The sequence below is a fragment of the Leucoraja erinacea genome, chromosome 1, assembly GCF_028641065.1.
Source record: "Leucoraja erinacea ecotype New England chromosome 1, Leri_hhj_1, whole genome shotgun sequence".
NCBI classification, from domain to species: domain Eukaryota; kingdom Metazoa; phylum Chordata; class Chondrichthyes; order Rajiformes; family Rajidae; genus Leucoraja; species Leucoraja erinaceus.
The window spans coordinates 116,092,015-116,111,723 of NC_073377.1; the positions used below are offsets into that span (position 1 = coordinate 116,092,015).

General features: G+C 48.0%; 1 protein-coding gene across 3 annotated transcripts in view; it reads left to right on the forward strand.

The window, feature by feature from the left end:
• The window catches only part of aimp1a (aminoacyl tRNA synthetase complex interacting multifunctional protein 1a), a 212,963-nt gene that overhangs the window by 179,726 nt on the left and 13,528 nt on the right, over window positions 1–19,709 (forward strand). For all 3 annotated transcript variants that reach the window (XM_055641815.1, XM_055641827.1, XM_055641819.1), the window contains exons 2-4: window positions 8,122–8,255; window positions 16,063–16,176; window positions 18,858–19,013. In XM_055641815.1, coding sequence (XP_055497790.1) covers window positions 8,122–8,255; window positions 16,063–16,176; window positions 18,858–19,013 — 404 coding nt within the window. The remainder of the gene's footprint in view (window positions 1–8,121; window positions 8,256–16,062; window positions 16,177–18,857; window positions 19,014–19,709) is intronic.

Here is a 19,709-nt window from a genome sequence, read left to right on the forward strand (position 1 = left end):
AAATTGTGTTGGCCAGATTGTCACATGATGTCGATTTGTTTCCACCCATTTGGTTGATATATGCTATCAAATGCTCCAACGTGACAGGCTCCGGAAGATGGAGACTAGTCACAGTGGGCAGTTTGTAAGTCCTACAGCAGTACCTCTTGTAGTGCTGCTCAGTGCTTCTCCCTCGTCAGAGGGGAGTACTGGGGGTATTGTCAATTTGTAGTCTAACATGCTGGTGATATAACCCAGAACAATATGACTTAAGGCCATGGAATGCACCCAACATTTCCAGGTAGTTTATGCCCAGTGTTTGTAATAATGATGCCTCCTGTGCATTCCATCTACCTCCACAGCTGGAGATGGAATTGGTAGCACCCCAACCAAGTGCACTGGCATCAGTTTGTAGTACCATAGACGGGTTGCTGATAATGATTGGATTGAAACAATGCCAAATGTTATCTTTCCACCATTTTAGTTCCATTATGGCCTCGGTTGGTAGCTTCATTGGTCTGTCAAAGTGACCACCATTAATTTTGAGTGCTCGTATTTTTGCCCTCTGTAAATTTTGATAATGTAAAGGTCCGAATTGTGTGGCTGGAAAGGCAGCCACTATTTTGCCAACTATTCTTGCTACCAATCTGATGGATGGTTTACTGATGTCAATGATTTTACTGCAAGCCTCTGCTAAGGCTGTAACCTTTTCTTTAGGCAAAGTCACTGACATGTGAAGTGAGTTAATGGTGAACCCCAGATAATCCATTGTGGTAGAAGGCGTTAATTTGGATTTAACTGGATGGATGATAAAACCCAGTTTTTCAAATAATTGTTTTGTGGCTGTTACCGTTTGTTTGGCCAATTCCAAAGTTTTGCCCACAATAAGTATGTCATCTAGATATGCCATCACCATGTGTTTTTGTTTCCGCAGAAACGCTAGGGCTGGTTTCAAAATTTTAGTGAACAGTCTGGGGACTGATGTTAGCCCATTAGGTAGTGCTCTGTACTGCCATTGCTCACCCATCCAGTTGAATTTTAAATAACATCTGTGGTCACCTCGTATAGGTACTGAATAGTAAGCATCTTTTAAATGGATGCTTGCCATGTAGTAACCTTTGGAAATCAATTGCTTAGCAGTAACAAATGTTTCCATCTTGAAATGAATATATTGTACGAAAGTATTCAAATTAGTCAAATCTATGATGATGCGACAACCACCATCATTCTTGTTTTTGATAAAGATATTGGACACGAATTCCAGTGATTTCTGTTGGGTTTTCTCAATTACCCCTTTTGTGTAAAGCCGCTCCAGTTCAGCATGTGCTTTTGATTTTTCTTTGCCTGAGAAGCACGAACATTTGGTTCGGGACATGCTGAACTGGAGGGTTACGTTTATGGATAAATTCTATGGTATATCCCTGGATACTGCTTAAAATATAAGTGTCGGTAGTTAACTTATTCCATGCATCCAGATAGAAGTGTAATCTCCCACCAACCTCCATGCTCCCTTTAATTCGTAAGGAACCAGACCCACCTACCTCCATGGTTGCCAGTGGTAGGTTTACTTCTTTTTCTGTATCCTTCGTGGACGTTGAGGCGCCGGTGTCTGGGTCTGTGGTTGGGTTGGTGTTGGGGGTTTGCCCATTTTCCAGGAAGGCCGGTCTGGGCCATGGCCTAAAAAAGACAGATGTTCAGTGTACCTGGCCTTCGAGCTTTCACCAGTTTGTCTTGTCCGACTGGTGGGTGCGTAAGGGTGCTGTTTGTGGCCGAAGTAGGTTTTAGCTGATGTAGCTTTGATGAGCCCCAGGGTTTTTGCCTCCTCATCGAGTTCTTTCACTTGTTTGGATAGATTACCTCCGAATAGTAGGATTGGTGGTTTGGGGGCTCCAGGTTTGCACAGACCTGCAAATTTAGGGTCTTAAGCGGGTTGGATGGCACGCTTCCTAATACTGTTTATCTCGTATTGGGTATTACAGAATAAAGCAAGTGCATCCTGTTGATCCTGTGACATGTCTTTTTCGTCTATTGTGCGGGCGAAAGCTGTAATTCCCACTGTCAGGACCTTCAGTACTTTTTAGAGTTTCAAGTCCCTGGCTCTGCTGCTCCGACGTGTTTCCATATGCATTGGTTTACACTGGGAACATTCAGTGATGTACAGTTCCCTGGTGGTAAGTGTCTTGCCGTGGTGTCCAATAATGCCTGTCCTTGTAGCTGATTAAATGACATATAGTCAATACTTGCAGCTAGTTGAGGTTGCATCAGGTTTTGGTCAGGTTGTATAAATTGGGACACCATATCCAGTAAATTTTTGTTTTCTTGCACCCCTCGCACACTTGGTGTTTGTTCTGCAAACCCATCTTCAGGGTCAGCCCAGAATTGACCCCCAGTACTCCCCTCTGACGAGGGAGAAGCACTGTGCAGCCCTACAAGAGGTACTGCTATAGGACCTACAAACTGCCCACTGTGACTAGTCTCCATCTCCCGGAGCCTGTCATGTTGGAGCATTTGCTCCATCAGCTGCTCCAACCGGCTCCAATGCTCTCGGTCACTGGCCGCTCACGGCTGCTCCTCAAGCCGCTCCAACCCGCTCCAATGCTCTTGGGCACTGGCCGCTCGCGGCTGCTCAAAGTCGGACTCATCGGAGTCAACGACTCTGTCAGACTTTTGCTTTGCCTTACCGCCCAGCCACGGTGTAGATCTGGCCGGTGCGGGGGCGAAGTCGGGCACAGTTGTTCCCATTACGGGCGATTCGTGTGCCGTTGGCCGCTGCTGGCTGCCTGCAACTCCGCGGTTCTCCCCCGCCAGCTTTGTCGCAGCCTTCTTATTCTTCTTTGTTCTGTCCTTTGGCTCCACCTGTAACACAGTGAGTGAAAAAAGAACGCAGAGTCTCCTTACCTGCAGTTCCCGGCTTTTAAATTCTGCCGCTGAGGGGGAACGTCGTTCCACCTGCATGACTCTTTCGCAATGCGTGTAGCGATATGACACGCATGCGTCCTGGCGGAGTTCTTCACGTAGTCACTCACGTGACTCTGAAGTAAAATGGTTTATTTAACTTTCATTGGCACAACTTTGCTCCTCATGTTGATAAACAGCAATAAAAGTTTTCAATGGTGATGGAAAGACTGTAGGAAAGACTAGGTGCTGAGAGCTCTCTTATACCTCAATTAAGGAGGCTATTAAACACATGTGATCAATTACAAACCTGTGAAGCCATGTGTCCCAGACATTATGGTGCCCTGAAATGTGGGGGACTATGTCTAAACACAGTTGTGATTTCTACATGGTGAAACCAAAATGTATAAAAATGGCCTTCAATAAAATCTGACAATGTGCACTTCAACTAGGTATGTTACAAAACCTACCTGAATCGTGGCTGAGCATCTGCCCTACCCCATATGTGTGATTTTGGCGCTGTTTAGAGGGGGCGGGTTTAAAACGCGATTTTTACTAGGCTGTTCCAATCGAAAATGTTCAGCCTAGTAAATCATTAACGGAAAATCGCTGAAAGACCCCGTCGCAAAAGGTATTATTAGTTTTTATGGCCTTGTATAATATTTATAGTAGTTTAAAAATCACTCTCTCACTCCGCAACCTCTCGCAGCCCCAGGGTTTTATAAAGCAAACAATTAAAGGTATGTACCTTATTTTTACATTAAATGGGGCTTGTATATAACCCTGTATATAAAGTTTTCTATAGCGAGTAGTTCATTTTGGGCTCTTTATATCCCGCAGTATTTTTCTGGGCACTTGAGGGCACAAATCCAGCGCAATGTGAACGTTCTAAACCAGCGCGTTCACAGGAACCCACTAGAAAGCCGATTTAAATTGACTTTAATTTACAGTAAATGAACACTAAATTCCTTCCATTTGGCCTATAAATTGATGTAAATGAGATTTAAAAATCATGTTTTATTGTGTATTGTGAATATTATTTGGACACTTGGGCTATTAAAAAATGTTAATCATTTATTAAGAAATGGATAGATGTTTAGATCTAGTAATTGAAGTTTGAAATTAGCTACAATTGGGTAACTAACTAATTATATGCTTTAATTTCAGGTCATCCAAGTAAGATTATTTTATATTTGTTTCAGAATGCTTCAATCTATGATAACTGAAAATTTCATTCAGTTCTCTTAATTTTTAAGAAGGTTATGGGCTTTTGACTGTCCACGATCACAGCTTTTTTGTTATGTCCATAGAAAATCAATAGGGAACAAGATGCTAATTTCCGAGTATGAAAATGGCCATAACGTTTTTATTACTTGAGATATGAAAGTGAATTAGGTGTCAAATTAAACTTATTGTTATGCTTTATCTGATGGGATAAATTGCAGACTTGATTTTTTAAATCTCAAAATTTTGTAACATTGCTACTTTAACCAGGTGATTTTTTTTTCTATTGCAAATCTAAAATTGTGGAGTACAGAGGCAAATAAATAAATGATGTATATAGATATATATATATATAAAGATCTATAGATATATAGATAAATATACATAAAAAACATATTTTCATCTGTGGCAACGTGACATCATGGGTGAGATGTAGAAACGAGGAACTGCAGATGCTGGCTTACAAAAGATACCAAGTCCAGAACTTTGTGTCTAACTCTGTTAGTGTGAATGCTCTTTGTAAAAACAAAAGTATTTATTTAATTGCTCAACAGTTGAAACATTTGATTGCCATGCTATTTTAAAAAAAAACCTGCGGTTGATTAATTGGACAAAATGTTTATGTGTTCTGTTGTATGTGTATAAACATAAAAAATATTCAGTAGAACATGCAGGATGGTGATAGCTGCTAAAGGGACATTAGATTATTCAGCAGGAACATTGGAGAGACAGTGAATGAGGGACATATGTCTTTATAAGTCACTTAACTGATTTTGCACTAAGATTGCTAAGAATATATGCAAAAATACAGAAAATGTTTGGAAAAAAGAAATGGTCATTCCTGCCATTATCATTGCTTCTTTGTAATGTCATAGTAATGCCAGCTTTGGCCTTTTTGCTTAATGTTAAGCCTTGTAGTTTTTCCATTGGTATTGTACTGGGCTTTGGTTATGGATATATTGAACATCAGTTTCAAGGGGGTGGTGGGGGTTGAAGGAGTTTTATTCATATTTCTACTTGACAAAATAAATACTTGAAACAATGCCATTTTTGCAAAATGTTTTTGATCCTTATTTCTGTTTATCCCATGTTTGTGGATTTCCTTAAAATATTTTCATTCTTTTCCGCTTCATCTATGAAATATAACAATCAGATTTTTAAAGACAATCAGAAATGTTTGATGCTGTTAATTTATACCTTAAATGTTTCAATAGCCTTAGTTTAATAGTATTTAACTATTCATTGTTCCCTACGATTGCATAAAATTAAATCAAAATAAGCCATTAAGCCCAACCGGCTTGTGTTGTTGGTGGCTGACTCTACTGAAAGTAATAACCTCAAGTTGCATGCCATCAATTTTCTTCCTGAAGCTTTTGCACATGTAGTACGCACTCAGAATACTAAGTTCCCACTATGGCCACATGCCGCCTTGAACATCGTTATGCTCCACAGATTCATATAAACCATGATACCTTGATGATAATAACATCATCTGCCTTTATCTTCTCAATCCCCCTCCATACCTTGTGTCAAAGTTCCAATACCCGTCTTCTTCTTCTTTCGTGTGGTGTGCACAGCCTAAAGTTGTTGGTCAACTTGTTCTATTTGATCTTCTGTTTGTGCACATCGAGTCGATTGCATTAACCGAAACAGGGCGGACCACATGAAGGTTGCAATCTTCCACCCCAATACCCATTGTTTCTGTTTGACCTGCATCTTTTAATCTTCCAAATTCGGCCCATCCTTCAGCCACTTGGAGCAAAGTACATGGGTCGAAGAGCTAAGGCCATCTCAATCTTTTAAACAACATGAAATAATCTAATATCACAACAATATCACCTTCTGTACTTGCATAAGATGTATTAATGCCTTTGATTAAAACAAAAAAAATGTTAATTAATTGTTCTGATTAGTTGTTCTGTAGGAATGCAGAATACAAAACTGCCACAGAGGTCAGCATACTTAATTTGTTGCCTTGAATTTATTCATTACATTTTCTTGCCTTTTTTATAGCGGCATAGAATGAGACCATTCAGTCCTTTGGATCGGTGAGGTCTCTTAATCCTACTCCCACCTGAATTCCTTGTATCCCTGCAATGTATTTTTTACATATGTCCATCGACTCTCCTTTTTATTACTGGCTGCTGTGAATTGAGCTTCAGACTACCTTGGACAAGTATTTGAATTAATTCTACCTAAATGCTACAGAAGATTAATTGGAGCTTCCATTTGACATTAATGTTAATCGTTGCACAGTGGCTTATTGCTTAGCACATGGGAAGAATGAGAGAAAATAACTTTTCATTAATTTTATATTGAAATAAATAACAACATTTGGAAGCCTCATCTCCCAGTTGTAGTGATACAGTGTGGAAAGAGGCCCTTCGGCCCAACTTGCCCACACCGGCCAACATGTTCCAGCTATACTAGTCCTACCTGCCTGCACATGGTCCATATCCCTCCAAACTTGTCCAATACATGTATCTGTCTAACTGTTCTTACCTGTTGGGATAGTCCTAGCCTCAACTACCTACTCTGGCAGCTTATTCCATAGAACCAGCATTCTTTATGTGGAAAACGTTACCCCTCAGATTCCAATTAAATCTGTTCCCCTTCACCTTGAACCTATGTCCTCTGATCCTCGATTCCGCTACGGTGGGCAAGAGATTCTGTGCATCTACCTGATCTATTCCTCGTATGATTTTATACACTATAAGATCTCCCCTCATCCTCGTGCGCTCCAAGGAATAGAGACCCAGCCTACTCAACCTTTCCCTACAGCTCAAACCCTCTCGTCCTGGCAACATCCTCGTAAATCTTCTCTGAACCCTTTCAAGTTTCAAGTTTGACAATATCTTTTTTTATCTAACATTTTGTTTATCTTTTCAAATCCTACATTGTCACACTCCAGGTAAAGTTACTACTGGAGTTCAAACCATGCTACCAATTTTAAGATGGTGATATTTCTTTACCAAATAAAATGATTATTTCTATTCTTTGGCTTGAAATATATTTGCCAGATTTTTAACCTTCCGGTTACCATTTTTTTTTTTTTTTTTTTTTTTTTTGCCCTCATCTATTGTATTATTTTGACCTTTGTTCTTTGGTCTGGAGGTTGCTGACTTATTGCATTGCCTCTCTGCCTCACATTTTTCTGCGGCAGGTTCTCTGGATGCTTTCAAGAGAGAGCTAGATAGGGCTCTTAAAAATAGCGGAGTCAGGAGATATGGGGAGAAGGCAGGAACGGGGTACTGATTGGGGATGATCAGCCATGATCACATTACATAGCGGTGCTGGCTCAAAGGGCCGAATGGCCTACTCCTGCACCTTTTGTCTATTGTCTATTGATACAGTTGTAATGCTGGAAAACCTCAAGACAACCAGTGTCTAGCTTCATATGTGCCTGGGCTTGTGCACCAGTATCTCTCAGATATGTAAATGCTACACCAAGGAGCCAAGCGTTCAGATGCAAGGGAATGCCATCACTTGCATGTCTTCCTCCAAGTTGCACTCCATGTTGATTTGGAAATTCATCAGGCTCTTCATCATTGCTTGGTCTAAGTCCTGGAAGATGCTCACCATCAGCATTGTAGGGGCTGGAGAGGATTAGAAGGTGGCTCGCCTCCACCTTCGAAAGAGCAATTGGAGATGAGTAACAAATGCAAGTCAATCTTATATCCTGAAAAAAGAATAAATAGCTTTCTAAGAATGATGTAACAGCTTCTCGTATGATAAACTATTTTTTTTTTAAATGCGGGGAATTCAAATCATATTTGGCTTAAATTGATAATGAATTTTGTTTTCACTACTTCGATCTGTATCAAAAACATTACATGATATTAGCAGACCCTATAAAACATAATGATAAATTCAATTTCTGTTCATTGTTAGCTGTTCTGTTAAACAATGAAGCATATTTGTTGGAACACTTAAATCTTTCTTACCTGCTCTTTCGAGATTTAAAACCTTTTTAAATGATGTGAGTTGGTATCTTTGAACAGAGGTTCTCTTTTTTCCCTTCAGGTTTCTGATTCGTCAATTAATGAAGATGTCTAACGATCATGCTCTATTAAGTCGCTTGGAGCAGAGGGCTGTTGAAGCTGACCAAGTCATTGAATACCTTAAACAACAAGTGGCACTACTTAAAGAGAAAGCAGGTACGTTTGTTAATGTATTGTTGTGCTCATCTTTTTCATAATTTTTTCACTAAGAATTCTGATTTAACAATATTACATCATTTGAGACGAAGGAATAAAATGGGGCCTAGACTCTCGCACCAACCCAATCTACTGTGCAAGTATTTATAATTGTATGTAAAATCAATCTGTCACTTAAATTTGTCACCGAGATGGATTAATGTTGAAATTACCAAGTATCTCTTTGGCTGGTTATGGTTGATTGATATTATGTGAAATATTATTTAGAGAGTAGACAAAGTGTAGACCTGTTGAGACTGCTCCCCCAACGCAATATTCCACCACTCACCCTTTCCCCCAACGCATTTCCCCTCATCCCCCAGCACTCCCTCCTCTTCATCCTCCCGCTTCTTTCCCCTCTCCTTTCCCCTACCCTCAGTCACTCCCTCCCTCCATAACTCCTCTCCCCTCCCTACCCCCTTCTATACCCCATTCCTCACCTCCCCCTATCCCACTATCCCTCCTGACCTGGGGGAGGGGGGTAGGACAGGAGGGATAATGGGGGGGATAGGGGCTAACTGCACACAAAGTTAGTAGGTTCACATTCCCACTATCACCCTCTCCTTTATCCCTCCCTCTCCATCTCCCACTATCACCCTCTCCCTTAACCCACATCTCTCCACCTTTACCCCTCCTGCCCCATCTCCCCCTCTCCCTCACCATCTCCCCCTCTCACCTCTCCATCCCCACCATTCACACCCTACCTCCACCTGTCCGCTCTCCCTTACCCCACACCTCTCCACCATCACAACCCATCTCTCCCACTACCCCATCTCTCCCACTACCCCTTCTCTCCCACTACCCCTTCTCTCCCACTACCCCATCTCTCCCACTACCCCTTCTCCAAAACCTCCCTCTCATTCTCCATCTCCATAGACCTGACCCGCTGAAAATTTTCCGTTTTTATTATAGGTTGCCAACATTCGAGATTTTTTTTTAAATGTTCACTTTCCACTCTCCCTGTGTTTCCCCACTCCCGCCAGCCTCCTCTAGCACTTTCGCTCCTCCACCATCCTCCAAACCACTTCCCCTCTCATCTACCACTTCCACCCAACTCCGCCCACTCCTTTCATCTTGCTACACACCCTCATCCACCTCACACTCCCTCACCCCTCTCCTCCCCCTCTGTGGCCACTCCCTCTCCATCATCAACCCCCCACCTTCTCTCCCCCCCAATACTTCACTCTTCTCCCCTCTCCGGTTCCTCTCCCTCCTCTTTCCTCATCCAACTCCATCTCACCCTCCTTTCCTCTCTCCCCTCTCGTTCTCCTCCCCACCTCCCAACTCCTCCTTCCCCACCCCCCCCCACCCTCCTCCTCTCCTCCTCCTCCCCTCTCCCTCCACCACCATCCCCCCCCACCCTCCCCTTTCACCCCTCTCCCTCATCCCCACACCCCCTCTCCCCCCCTCATCCCTCCCTCTCCCACCCATCTCCCCTCTGTGCCCATCTCCCTCTCCCCACTCCCCACCCTTTCCCCCCATTCTATCACTCTCCCCTCATCCACTCCATGGTGGGTCTATTCCCCACCTCTTTCATTCATCCCCCTCAGCGCACCCGCTCCTCCACCTCCTTTCCCTCCCCCCCTCTCTGCCCACTCTCCCACACATTCCCTCCCCCCCCCCCATATTTCCCCTCCACCCTCCTCCCCCCCCCTCTCCTTCTCCCCACCCCCATCCCCCCCCCCTCCCTCCCCACCCCCCCGCCACCCCCTCCCTCCTCCACCCCTCCCCCATCTCCCTCCTCCCCCTCCCCCCCTCGCCACTCCCATTCCCTCCCCAGCCCCGACCCAGGTCGTAGAGCAGTTGCCAGGGCCTGAAACTCGCCCTGTTCTCCCGTACTCTCGGTCTCTCTCCCCCCCCCTGGCTGTAGGTGACCACAGGGGTGCGGGCTCCAGCCCTCCCGGACCTGTGCCTTGATGGAGTTCTTTCCTCTCTCCCCTGTGCTGGGGTCTCCCCTGAAGGTCCCTCTCCCCCGAGCCAACCGGAGCTGCCCCCCTCTCCTCCCCTCCCCAAAAGGGTGTCCTCACTCTGCTGGGACCCTCCCCTCTCCCCCCCCTCCCCCCTCCTCTCCCCTCCCCCCCCTCATCCTCCCCTCCCCCTCCTCCTCCTCCCCCCTCCCCCCCCTCCCCTCCCCCCTCCCCCTCTCCCCCCCTCCCCTCTCTCCCTCTCTCCTCCCCCCCCCCCCCCCTCCCTCCTCCCCCCCCCCTCTCCTCCCTCCCCCCCCTCCCCTCCCACCCCCCCCCCTCTCCCTCCCCCCCCCCTCTCCTCCCCCCCCCCCCTCTCCCCCCCCCCCCCCTCCTCCCTCCCCTCCCCTCCTCCTCCCCCCTCCCTCTCCTCCCCTCCCCCCTCTCCCCTCCCCTCCCCCCTCTCCTCCCCATCCCCCCTCTCTCCTCCCCTCCCTCCCCTCCCCTCTCTCCCCCTCCCCTCTCCTCTCCCCTCCTCTCTTCTCCTCTCCTCCTCCTCTCTTCTCTGCTCTCCTCCCCTCCCCTCTCTCCTCCCCTCCCCCCTCCCTCCCCTCCCCCCCCTCCTCCCCTCCCCCTCTCCATCTGCTCCCCTCCCCCCTCCTCCCTCCCCTCACCCCTCTCCTCCCCTCCCCCCCTCTCCTCCCCCCCCCTCTCCTCCCCCCCCCCCTCCATTCCCCCCTCCCCCCTCCCTCCCCTCCCCCCCCTCCTCCTCCCCCCCTCCTCCCCTCCCCCCCCCCCCCCTCCCCCCTCCCTCCCCCCCCTCCCCTCCCCCCCCCCCTCCCCCCCTCCCCTCCCCTCACCCCCTCCCCCCTCCCCTCCCACCCTCTCCCCCCTCCTCTCTCCCCCCCTCTGCCACCCTCCCCCCTCCCCTCCCCACCCCCTCCCCCCCCCCCTCCCCCTCCCCTCCCTCCTCCCCCCCCCTTCCCTTTCCCCTCCCCTCCCCCCTCTCCTCCCTCTCTCCCCTCCCCCCCACCCTCCCCCCTCCCCTCCCCTTCCCCTCCCCCCTCCCTCCCCCCTCCCCTCCCAACCCCCTCCCCCCCTCCCCCCTCCCCTCACCCCCCCCCCCACCTCCCCTCCCCTCTCCCCTCCCCTCCCACCCCCCCACCTCCCCTCCCCCTCCCCCCCTCCCCTCCCCCCTCTCCTCTCCCTCCCCTCCCCACCCCTATACCCCTCCCTCTCCTCCCCCCCCCCTCTCCTCCCCTCCCCCTCTCTCCCCCCCCCTCTCTCCTCCCCCCCCTCTCCTCCCCCCCCCTCTCTCCTCCCCCCTTCTCCTCCCCCCCCGGCTCTCCTCCCCCCCCTCCTCCCTCCCCCCCCTCTCCTCCCCCCCCCTCTCCTCCCCCCCCCTCTCCGCCCAACTTCCTCTCCCCCCCTCCTCCCTCCCCCCCTCCTCCCACCCCTCATCCTCCCCCCCTCTCCCCCCCCCCCTCTCCACCCCCCCTCTCCTCCCCCCCCTCCCCCCCCCCCCCTCCCTCTCTCTCCCCCTCCCCCCCCCCTCCCCCCTTCCCCCCCACTCCCCTCTCCGCCCTCCGCCCCCTCCCTCCCCCCCCTCTCCGTTCCCCCCCCTTCCCCCCCCCCTCTCTCTCCCCCCCTCTCCTACCCCCCCTCCCCATCTCCTCCCCCCCTCTCCTCCCCCCCTCTCCCCCCCCTCCTCCCCCCCTCCTCCCCTTCCCTTCCCCCCCCTCCCCTCTCCTCCCCTCCCCTCCACCCCCCCCTCCTCCCCTCCCCTCCCCACCACTCTCCTCCCCACTCCCCCCCTCTCCTCGCCACCCCCCTCCTCCCCTCCCCCCCCCTCTCCTCCCCCCCCCCTCCCCCGCCCTCTTCTCCCCCCCCCCCTCCCACTCCCCCCTCTCCCACCCCCCCCCCCCCCCCTCTCCCCCCCCCTCCCCTCCCCCCCCCCCCCCCCCCCCCCCCCCCCCCTCCCCTCCCCCCTCCCCCCCCCCCTCCTCTCCTCTCCCCCCTCCGCTCCCCCCCTCCCCTCTCCCCCCCCTCTCCTACACCTCCCCCCCTCTCCTCTCCCCCCCTCTCCTCTCCCCTCCTATCCTCCCCACCCCCCTCCTCCTCCCCTTCATCCCTCCCCCCCTCTCCCCTCCCCCCCCCTCCCCCCCCCCCTCTCCTCCCCCCCCCTCCTCTCCCCCCCTCTCCTCTCCCCCCCCTCTCCCTCTCCCCCCCCTCTCCTCTCCCTCCCCCCCTCTCCTCTCCTCCCCCTCCTTCTCCCCTCTCCCCCTCCTCTCCTCGCCCCCCCTCTCCCTCCTCTCTCCCCCCTCACTCTCCTCCCTCTCCCCCTCTCTCCTCTCTCCCCCCTCGCTCCTCTCTCCCCCCTCTCCTCTCAGCCCCCCCCCTCTCCTCTCTCCCCCCCCCTCTCTCCTCTCTCCCCCCCCCCTCCCCTCCACCCCCGTCTCTCCTCTCCTCCTCCCTCCCCCCCCCATTCCTCCCTCTCCTCCCCCCCCTCTCCTCCTCTCCCCCCCCGCTCTCCTCTCCCCCCCCTCTCCTCTCTCCCCCCCCTCCCTCTCTCCCCCCCCCTCTCCTCTCTCCCCCCCCCCGCTCCTCTCTCCCCCCCCCCTCCTCTCTCTCCCCCCCCTCACTCCTCTCCCCCCTCATCCCCCCCCATCTCCTCTCTCCCCCCCCCTCTCCTCTCCTGCCCCCCCCCCTCTCCTCTCCCCCCCCCTCTCCTCTCGCCCCCCCCTCTCCTCTCTCCCATTCCCCCCACCTCTCCTCTCTCCCCCCCCCCCTCTCTCTCCCTCTCCTCTCCCCAAACATACACTTAACACATACAAACAAATAACAAAACAAGACGGACAGACTGTTGGCAAGGCAGCCTTTGCTGGTGCCTCCCAGTGGACAACATTTTTTTGGACATGAAGCTAAATTAAGGAAATTCTATGATGTTCACGTTTTATTGAGCAAGTTAAAACTGTTGAGGGATTTATGGATAAGAATTTTAAAGTTGAGCCACTTCCAATTTGGATGTCAAATTTGGGTTCAAAACGAGGAAGATGGGTGAATGTTGCTTAGTACATATTAAGGTGTCGAGTTAGAGGTTTTAATGAGCTGCAGTTTGCTGAAGTTGGAAAGTGGGACCAAATTGAATTGGAATGTTGGAGATTGGAGTGAACAATGGCATGGTAATGGTATTAAGTCAAGGTAAATTGAAAAGGGGCATATATGGGTCATTGCAGTAGGCTAGCTTGGTAATGGAGAGGATGTGCAGTTAGAAACTCAACTGGGGGTGAAATGGGATGTCAAATACCGAGTCATAATTTGGGGAAATTGAACCAATATTCCTCTGTGCGATTGTGAGAACTTGTTCCAATGATTTAAAAGTGACCTGTCGGATAGAGAGGCGAATGCTAAGTGGTGAAGATATCAAGAGGTGGTTGTTCTTTGTAGAACTCCACAATAGTAGGAGTTGCAACTTTCAGTTGACAACTAGGGAAAGTAAACAGAAAAAAAAAGTTGCTGCAGTTTGTCAAGTTAAAAAAGCCCTGCCTTGAAATGTAGCAAACAATTGTTTGGAATTTGTGATGGATTATGCTCCTAAATCGATGCTGTGCTTGGCTGCACAGAGAATAGGAAACGGGTTGAAAGCCTCTCTGATCTGCCAATGGCCCAGCATCTTTTGAATCTGTTGCCATTAAAAGGCTTTCTCACGGTGCGACCTGACACAAGACTTAACAAGAGTTTAACATCGTGGGAACCTTCTGCGATAACAGTACGGCATTCATGGACCACCGAGGACCTCCGTGGCGCTAACGGCAGGTGGTCGTGTAACTTTGTACGGTCGGGAGAAAATTCAAACATTTTTGAATTTCTCCAAGAGTGACTTGAGCACTTTTTGGTGAGCGTTGCAACATTGTATGAACGCAGATGCCTGTGCGATATCCGTAATGACTCTTGCGGGTACCGTGGGAACTCCTGCGAACGGTAAACCCGGAAGCTTGACAGAGGGGACATAAGGTGAGTAAAAAAGGTGGTCTCAATATCGCCAATGGACCATGTGGCCATCGAGGACGTCCCACCTAATTGTCATTGTTTGAGAATCTTTTTCACAGTAAGACTTGCAGAGATGCCTCTCAGAAAAGCGCAAAGAAAGGGGTCAAAGAAAGTCAGAACGTTTTTAGCCATGCAGGTAAATGAGGAGGAGACTCAGCAAGAGAGACAGGTGGAGAGGCAAGAGGAGATGCCAGAGATACCACTGCCTGTGGGCTCCTTGGAGCAGGGAGAGGGTGATCAAGGTGGATTTGAGATTGCCTCCCCAGTAGCTGTTGCCTCCCCAATAGCCTCAGCAGACGATAACATAAAGGGAAGATGGCAGAAGGTAAGGCCATATAACTCCAACAGGGAACAAGAGGGGGAACTGGTGGAGTGGTACCAATGCAATGAGATTCTCTATGACAAATCCAGAGAGGATTATAGAAATAGGGAGAGAAAGCGCAACCTGCTGGAGACGAAGGCTGCGGAGTATCCCAGGTGCTCATGTGAGTATCTAAAACAATATATTAGTTTATGTACAGGAGAACAATTTAATGTTATCCATGATTTAAAAACATACAATGCTACAGATGTAAAAGTGCTGTTTTTGCAGTTACCTTTAATTTATCTTATAAGTCTGTCTGTTCCCTGCAGCTGCAATGTAAAAGTAGTGGCAGACAGCTTTTCACCCTCTTTGTTTGAAGTAGTTTTGTTTTATCTTATAAATCATGTCTCTAATACAGCGCGTCAATGAAAATAACAACCAGCCTGTACTCGAACCAACTTTGTATAGGCATGTCTGCAAATGAGCCAATTCTACGAACGGAGGATATTTATATAGTGTGTGAAAAAAAGTGACATCATTTGTGCCACGTGATTAACTACACTACAGTCCATGATGTTCATTCACGATTAACGGGCAAGGTCGGGAGACGGACAAGTCACTCGCACAAATGACAGAATTGCCGAGTACCGTGGGAACTCTTTATCTACCCCCCGTTATATCGTGCGGAACTCGTGCTGGACCACGACCACTTCACTCTGGTGACATCTTGCGTCAAGTCGCACCGTGTGAACCGACCATTAGTATGCAGAGGGGCCACTGCTGTATTTTTACATTTTGTATTCGGAAAACATTTCTGTATTGGCAACATTTGAGATGGGGATCAAATTTTGCTCTCTCAGAATGTTTACCAAGAAAACCTTCTGCATTGTTCCATTTTGCAGTGGGCAGCCACTTGAGGGATTTACTTTGGAAATTGATGAAGCAATCTCTCTCATTGATACTTGCAGCTGCTAGCTCATTTAAGCTAGGACGTTTAAGGAATGTGCAGAGTAAATGAGAAAGCTGAGGCGTTAGGCATATGTTTATGTGGGTTCTTCGTGGGGGGGGGGGCAATTTCTGTAGTCTCTGACTGCACAGATTCCAAGAGTGCTGGACGAGAGTTTCAATCTGTCATACCACTGGAAGTGATGGCCTTTGTCCATGTAGCTCACATACCTTCAATCTAATTTTCTGCCATGTTTTGATGGGGTTACGTTCCGATAAACCCATCATAAATCGAAAATGTCGTAGGTCGAAAACGCATTTAATGCAATTTGATCACTAACGCATTTAATGCAATTTGAAACCGCACCAGCGGCGGCTCGGTGCTGTTTCCCAGCGTTTGCACCATCGTAAAGTTGAAATATTATAAGTCGAAGCATCATAAATCGGGGAGTATCTGTAGTGTTAATACTTTGAATCAGAACTTAAGTGCAATGTAGCCTTTCCAAGCACGTTTCAATTTGTGTATACCACATATTTCCTGTTTTAACTTTTTATGGCAATTAAGTTCTCCAGGCAGCGCAAAGAGAAGAAAAGAGACTTCGTGTTGAAAATGCAAAGTTGAAGAGTGACATAGACGATTTAAAACAGAAACTCGTTGAAGCGGAGACCTGTAATGGAGGTAGATTTTTATGCTACCAAATAATTTGCAACTGTACAAAACATAAAGACAAAGCAAAATGACATTTGATTAGGATAATCCACTTTTTATTTTACTGGACCAAGGAATAATTTAATATTTCACTTGCAAATTTACAAGTTTTCCTGCAGCTAGCTTGGTTGCCTTTGAAAAGGATGGGAATTCAAAAGTGTACATTTCTCATAAGAAACCAGAACAATAAAATTATTTCTTGCTGCAGCTTTACTGGCACATTAAATGCAACAAGAAAACTAAAAATATACATTCAGTTGCTTAGGTGAAGAAGACCATGATCGTGCCAACAAACTAAATTGGAGCAACCATGATAGTGCGAAGTCTGTAATGGGTCGTTGCTGAGATACGGTTAAGTTCTTGAATTTGGAGGTAATGGCCTTCAAGGACCTGATGGCAGAATCGAGTATGGTCAGGGTGTAGTGGGTCTTTTGTTATTAGTTGCTGCCTTGAGATAGTGCTTCCTGTTGGTCTCTTCCAAGTTGGGGGGAGGTCAGTACCAGTGGTAGACCTGGCAAGATCCACCACTTTCTGCAGCCTCCTTTGTTCTTTTGTGTTTGAATTTCCAAAACTGAATGTGGTGCAATTAGTCAAATGCTCTCCCACCGTCCTCTTGTAGAAGTTTGAGAGACGATGGTTGAGAATTCCTTTATTTTTCCTTTCAGTTGGTTTGTATTTTTTTTCCTTGCCACAAGATACAATACAATTCAATACCGTTTATTGACATTTGAACCTCAAATGAAGTTCAAACGCAATTTGGTTTCTGCAGTCATACAACAAGAAAAGAACCAAGACACGCACCAACACAATTTACACAAACATCCATCACAGTGAATCTCCTCCTCACTATGATGGAAGGCAAAGTCTTGTTTCTCCCTTGCTCTCCATTCTTCTCCTGATGTCAAAGGCCCCGGTGGGCGATGGCAAGTCTCGCGACCATTTAAGGCCGCGCCGGGCGATGTAAGGCCCTGCTCCGGGTCTTGATGTTAGAGCTACCAGCGGGCGCTAGCGAGTCCTGTGGCCGTTAAAGCCGCGCCGGGCGATGTAAGGCCCCGCTCCAGGTCACTTTCAACCCCGCAATTCGGGAGCTTCGAAAAGGGGTCTTCCACCAGGGACCCGTGAGTTCCCGATGTCATCGTCCACCGGGCCTGCAGCTGGCGCATCCGAGCTCTGGAGTCGGGCCGCAGCGGCCTGCCACCACAGCTCTCCATGCTCCGAAGCTGGCCAGCTCCACGATGGTAGGTCTGCAGCTCCTCCGGCTCTGCGACCGGAGCCCCCAGGTAGTCCCGGTTGGAGGCTGTTCCACGGTGCTAAGCCCCAACGACAACGGCGACCCGACAGAGAAATGGTGGTCCCCGTACAGGGAAAAGATTTTAAAGTTCCCAGCCCCAGCAGTCATCAGGTTCTTGAGCACTGCACAACACTAACTACTACCTCGGCAACTATGATCTTCTATGGACTGTCTTTGTTTGTACTACAAACTTCAGATTTGCACTATTATAGTTGCCTAGAATTGCTGTTATTTTGTATTATTGATTATTAAATATTTATGTGTTTTATTGCATTGATGGACCCATTAAATTGTTCTGTTGCTGGTATATGCAACAGCTAAATGCTCTTCTTCAAAAGTTCAAAGGTCTTTTATTATCACATGAACCAATTAAGGTACAGTGATATGTGAATTGCCATACGGGGAAAAAAAACAACAAGATACACAAATACATAAGTTAACATAAATAGCCACCACAGCAGATTCCCCACATTCCTCACTGTGATGGAAGGCAAATTCTTCCTCTTTACTTCTCCCGCCGTCGGGGGAGTTGAACCATCCATCAAAGCTCCCGCAGCTGGCGGTCGAAGCCCCCGCATCGGGGCTGTTGAAACACCCGCGGCTTGGAGTTCCCGATGTCAGTCTCTGACCAGAGACTGCAGGCTCCGTGATGCAAGTCCGCAAGCACGGTTGGAGGGGATCGCGGGCTCAGCGATGTTAAAGTCCACAGGCACCCGCGGTGGAGCTCTCAAATGTCGGTCTCCAGCAAAGGCTGCTAGCTTCTCAATGTTAGGCCGCAGTGCGGACGGAGATATGATAGGAAAAATAATTGCATCTCCGTTGAGGTAAGAGATTCGAAAAAGCTTCCCCAAATACCCAACCCCCTCATAAAACAAGCTAAAGAACACTAAAAACTTACATTTATCACATACTAAAACACAAAGTAGGAAAAGGCAGACAGACTGTTGGCGAGGCAGCTATTGCTGGCGCCACCTGCTGGTTTGGCACTGTTAACTTGGAAAATCTACAGACCTTTGACCTTGCATATGAATTCTATTACTTGTCTTATGTCACTATTTCCATAAAATCCTAAAGTGTTTTATGTTAACAGGTCAAATTGTAATGCATTTTGCCTAAAACCGTCTCCTGGTTCAGTGATTCAAATGCAAAAAATATATTTTGCAATATTTGAAGTTGGTAAAGTTTATTTAAACTTTTAATTACTTGCTATCAAGTATTGCTCCTGTACTTCCACTAATTCAATCATTTCTTATAAACTGAATTACCAATGTTCTTTAGCCAGAAATTCATAAAGAATTGTGAAAATTACAGCTAATATAGATTTCTATTTTAACTTTCATTATGAATGTTTTCTTTGCAGTTAAACAAATGCCACTTCCATCAGTGGCTTTCGTTCAGTCCACTTGTTTGTCTCCACAAACGGCAGTGGATGCTACAAAGGCAAATGTGACAACACCAGACGTAAGTGAAGACAAAGGAAAGCAAGATAAGCCGGACAAGAAACCAGATAAAAAAGGTATTTAATTCCTGAAGAAACTACAGACCAAAATGCAACATTGAAGTATATGGAAACTGCTGTGGTTGAATATTCTCAAAGGTTAGATAGAGAACATATTGATAGCTAGATTTCCAGCATCTGCAATTTTTTTTTTTTTTTTTTTTACAATGACTGTTGGCATTAGTTATGTTGTATATTTGTGGGGTGGGGTGGAAAGCGACCCTAGCAGTCCTTCCATTTGAGACAGATTTATGTGCACTTCCTCGAACCTCAACTTTCAGCATCTGGGTGTCCCTCGATGTGGCATCCTCTACATCAGCAAAACCAAGTGTAACCTCGGTGACTGTTTCGCTGAACCCTTGAGCTCACTCCACCAAGGCCTGCTGCATTTCCCAGTTGCTTACCATTTTAACCCTTACAATTCCCATACTTACCTTCCTGTCCTGGGTTATCTCTATTGCCAGGATGAGGCAACCTGGAGGAGCAGCACCTCGTATTCTGCTTGGATAGCTTACTACGCAACAATATGAGCATTGAATTCTCAAAATTTAGGTAACTACTACACCTCCTTCCTTCCCTCACCCCCGCCTCCTCACCGTGTGCCCCACCTGGTCTTGCACTATTTCTCCCCTCCCTTTCCCCTTCTACATGTGTTCCTTCCACCAACTTTTGCAACTCTTCAATCCATCTGTGTCGCACCTTCTGTCTTTTCAT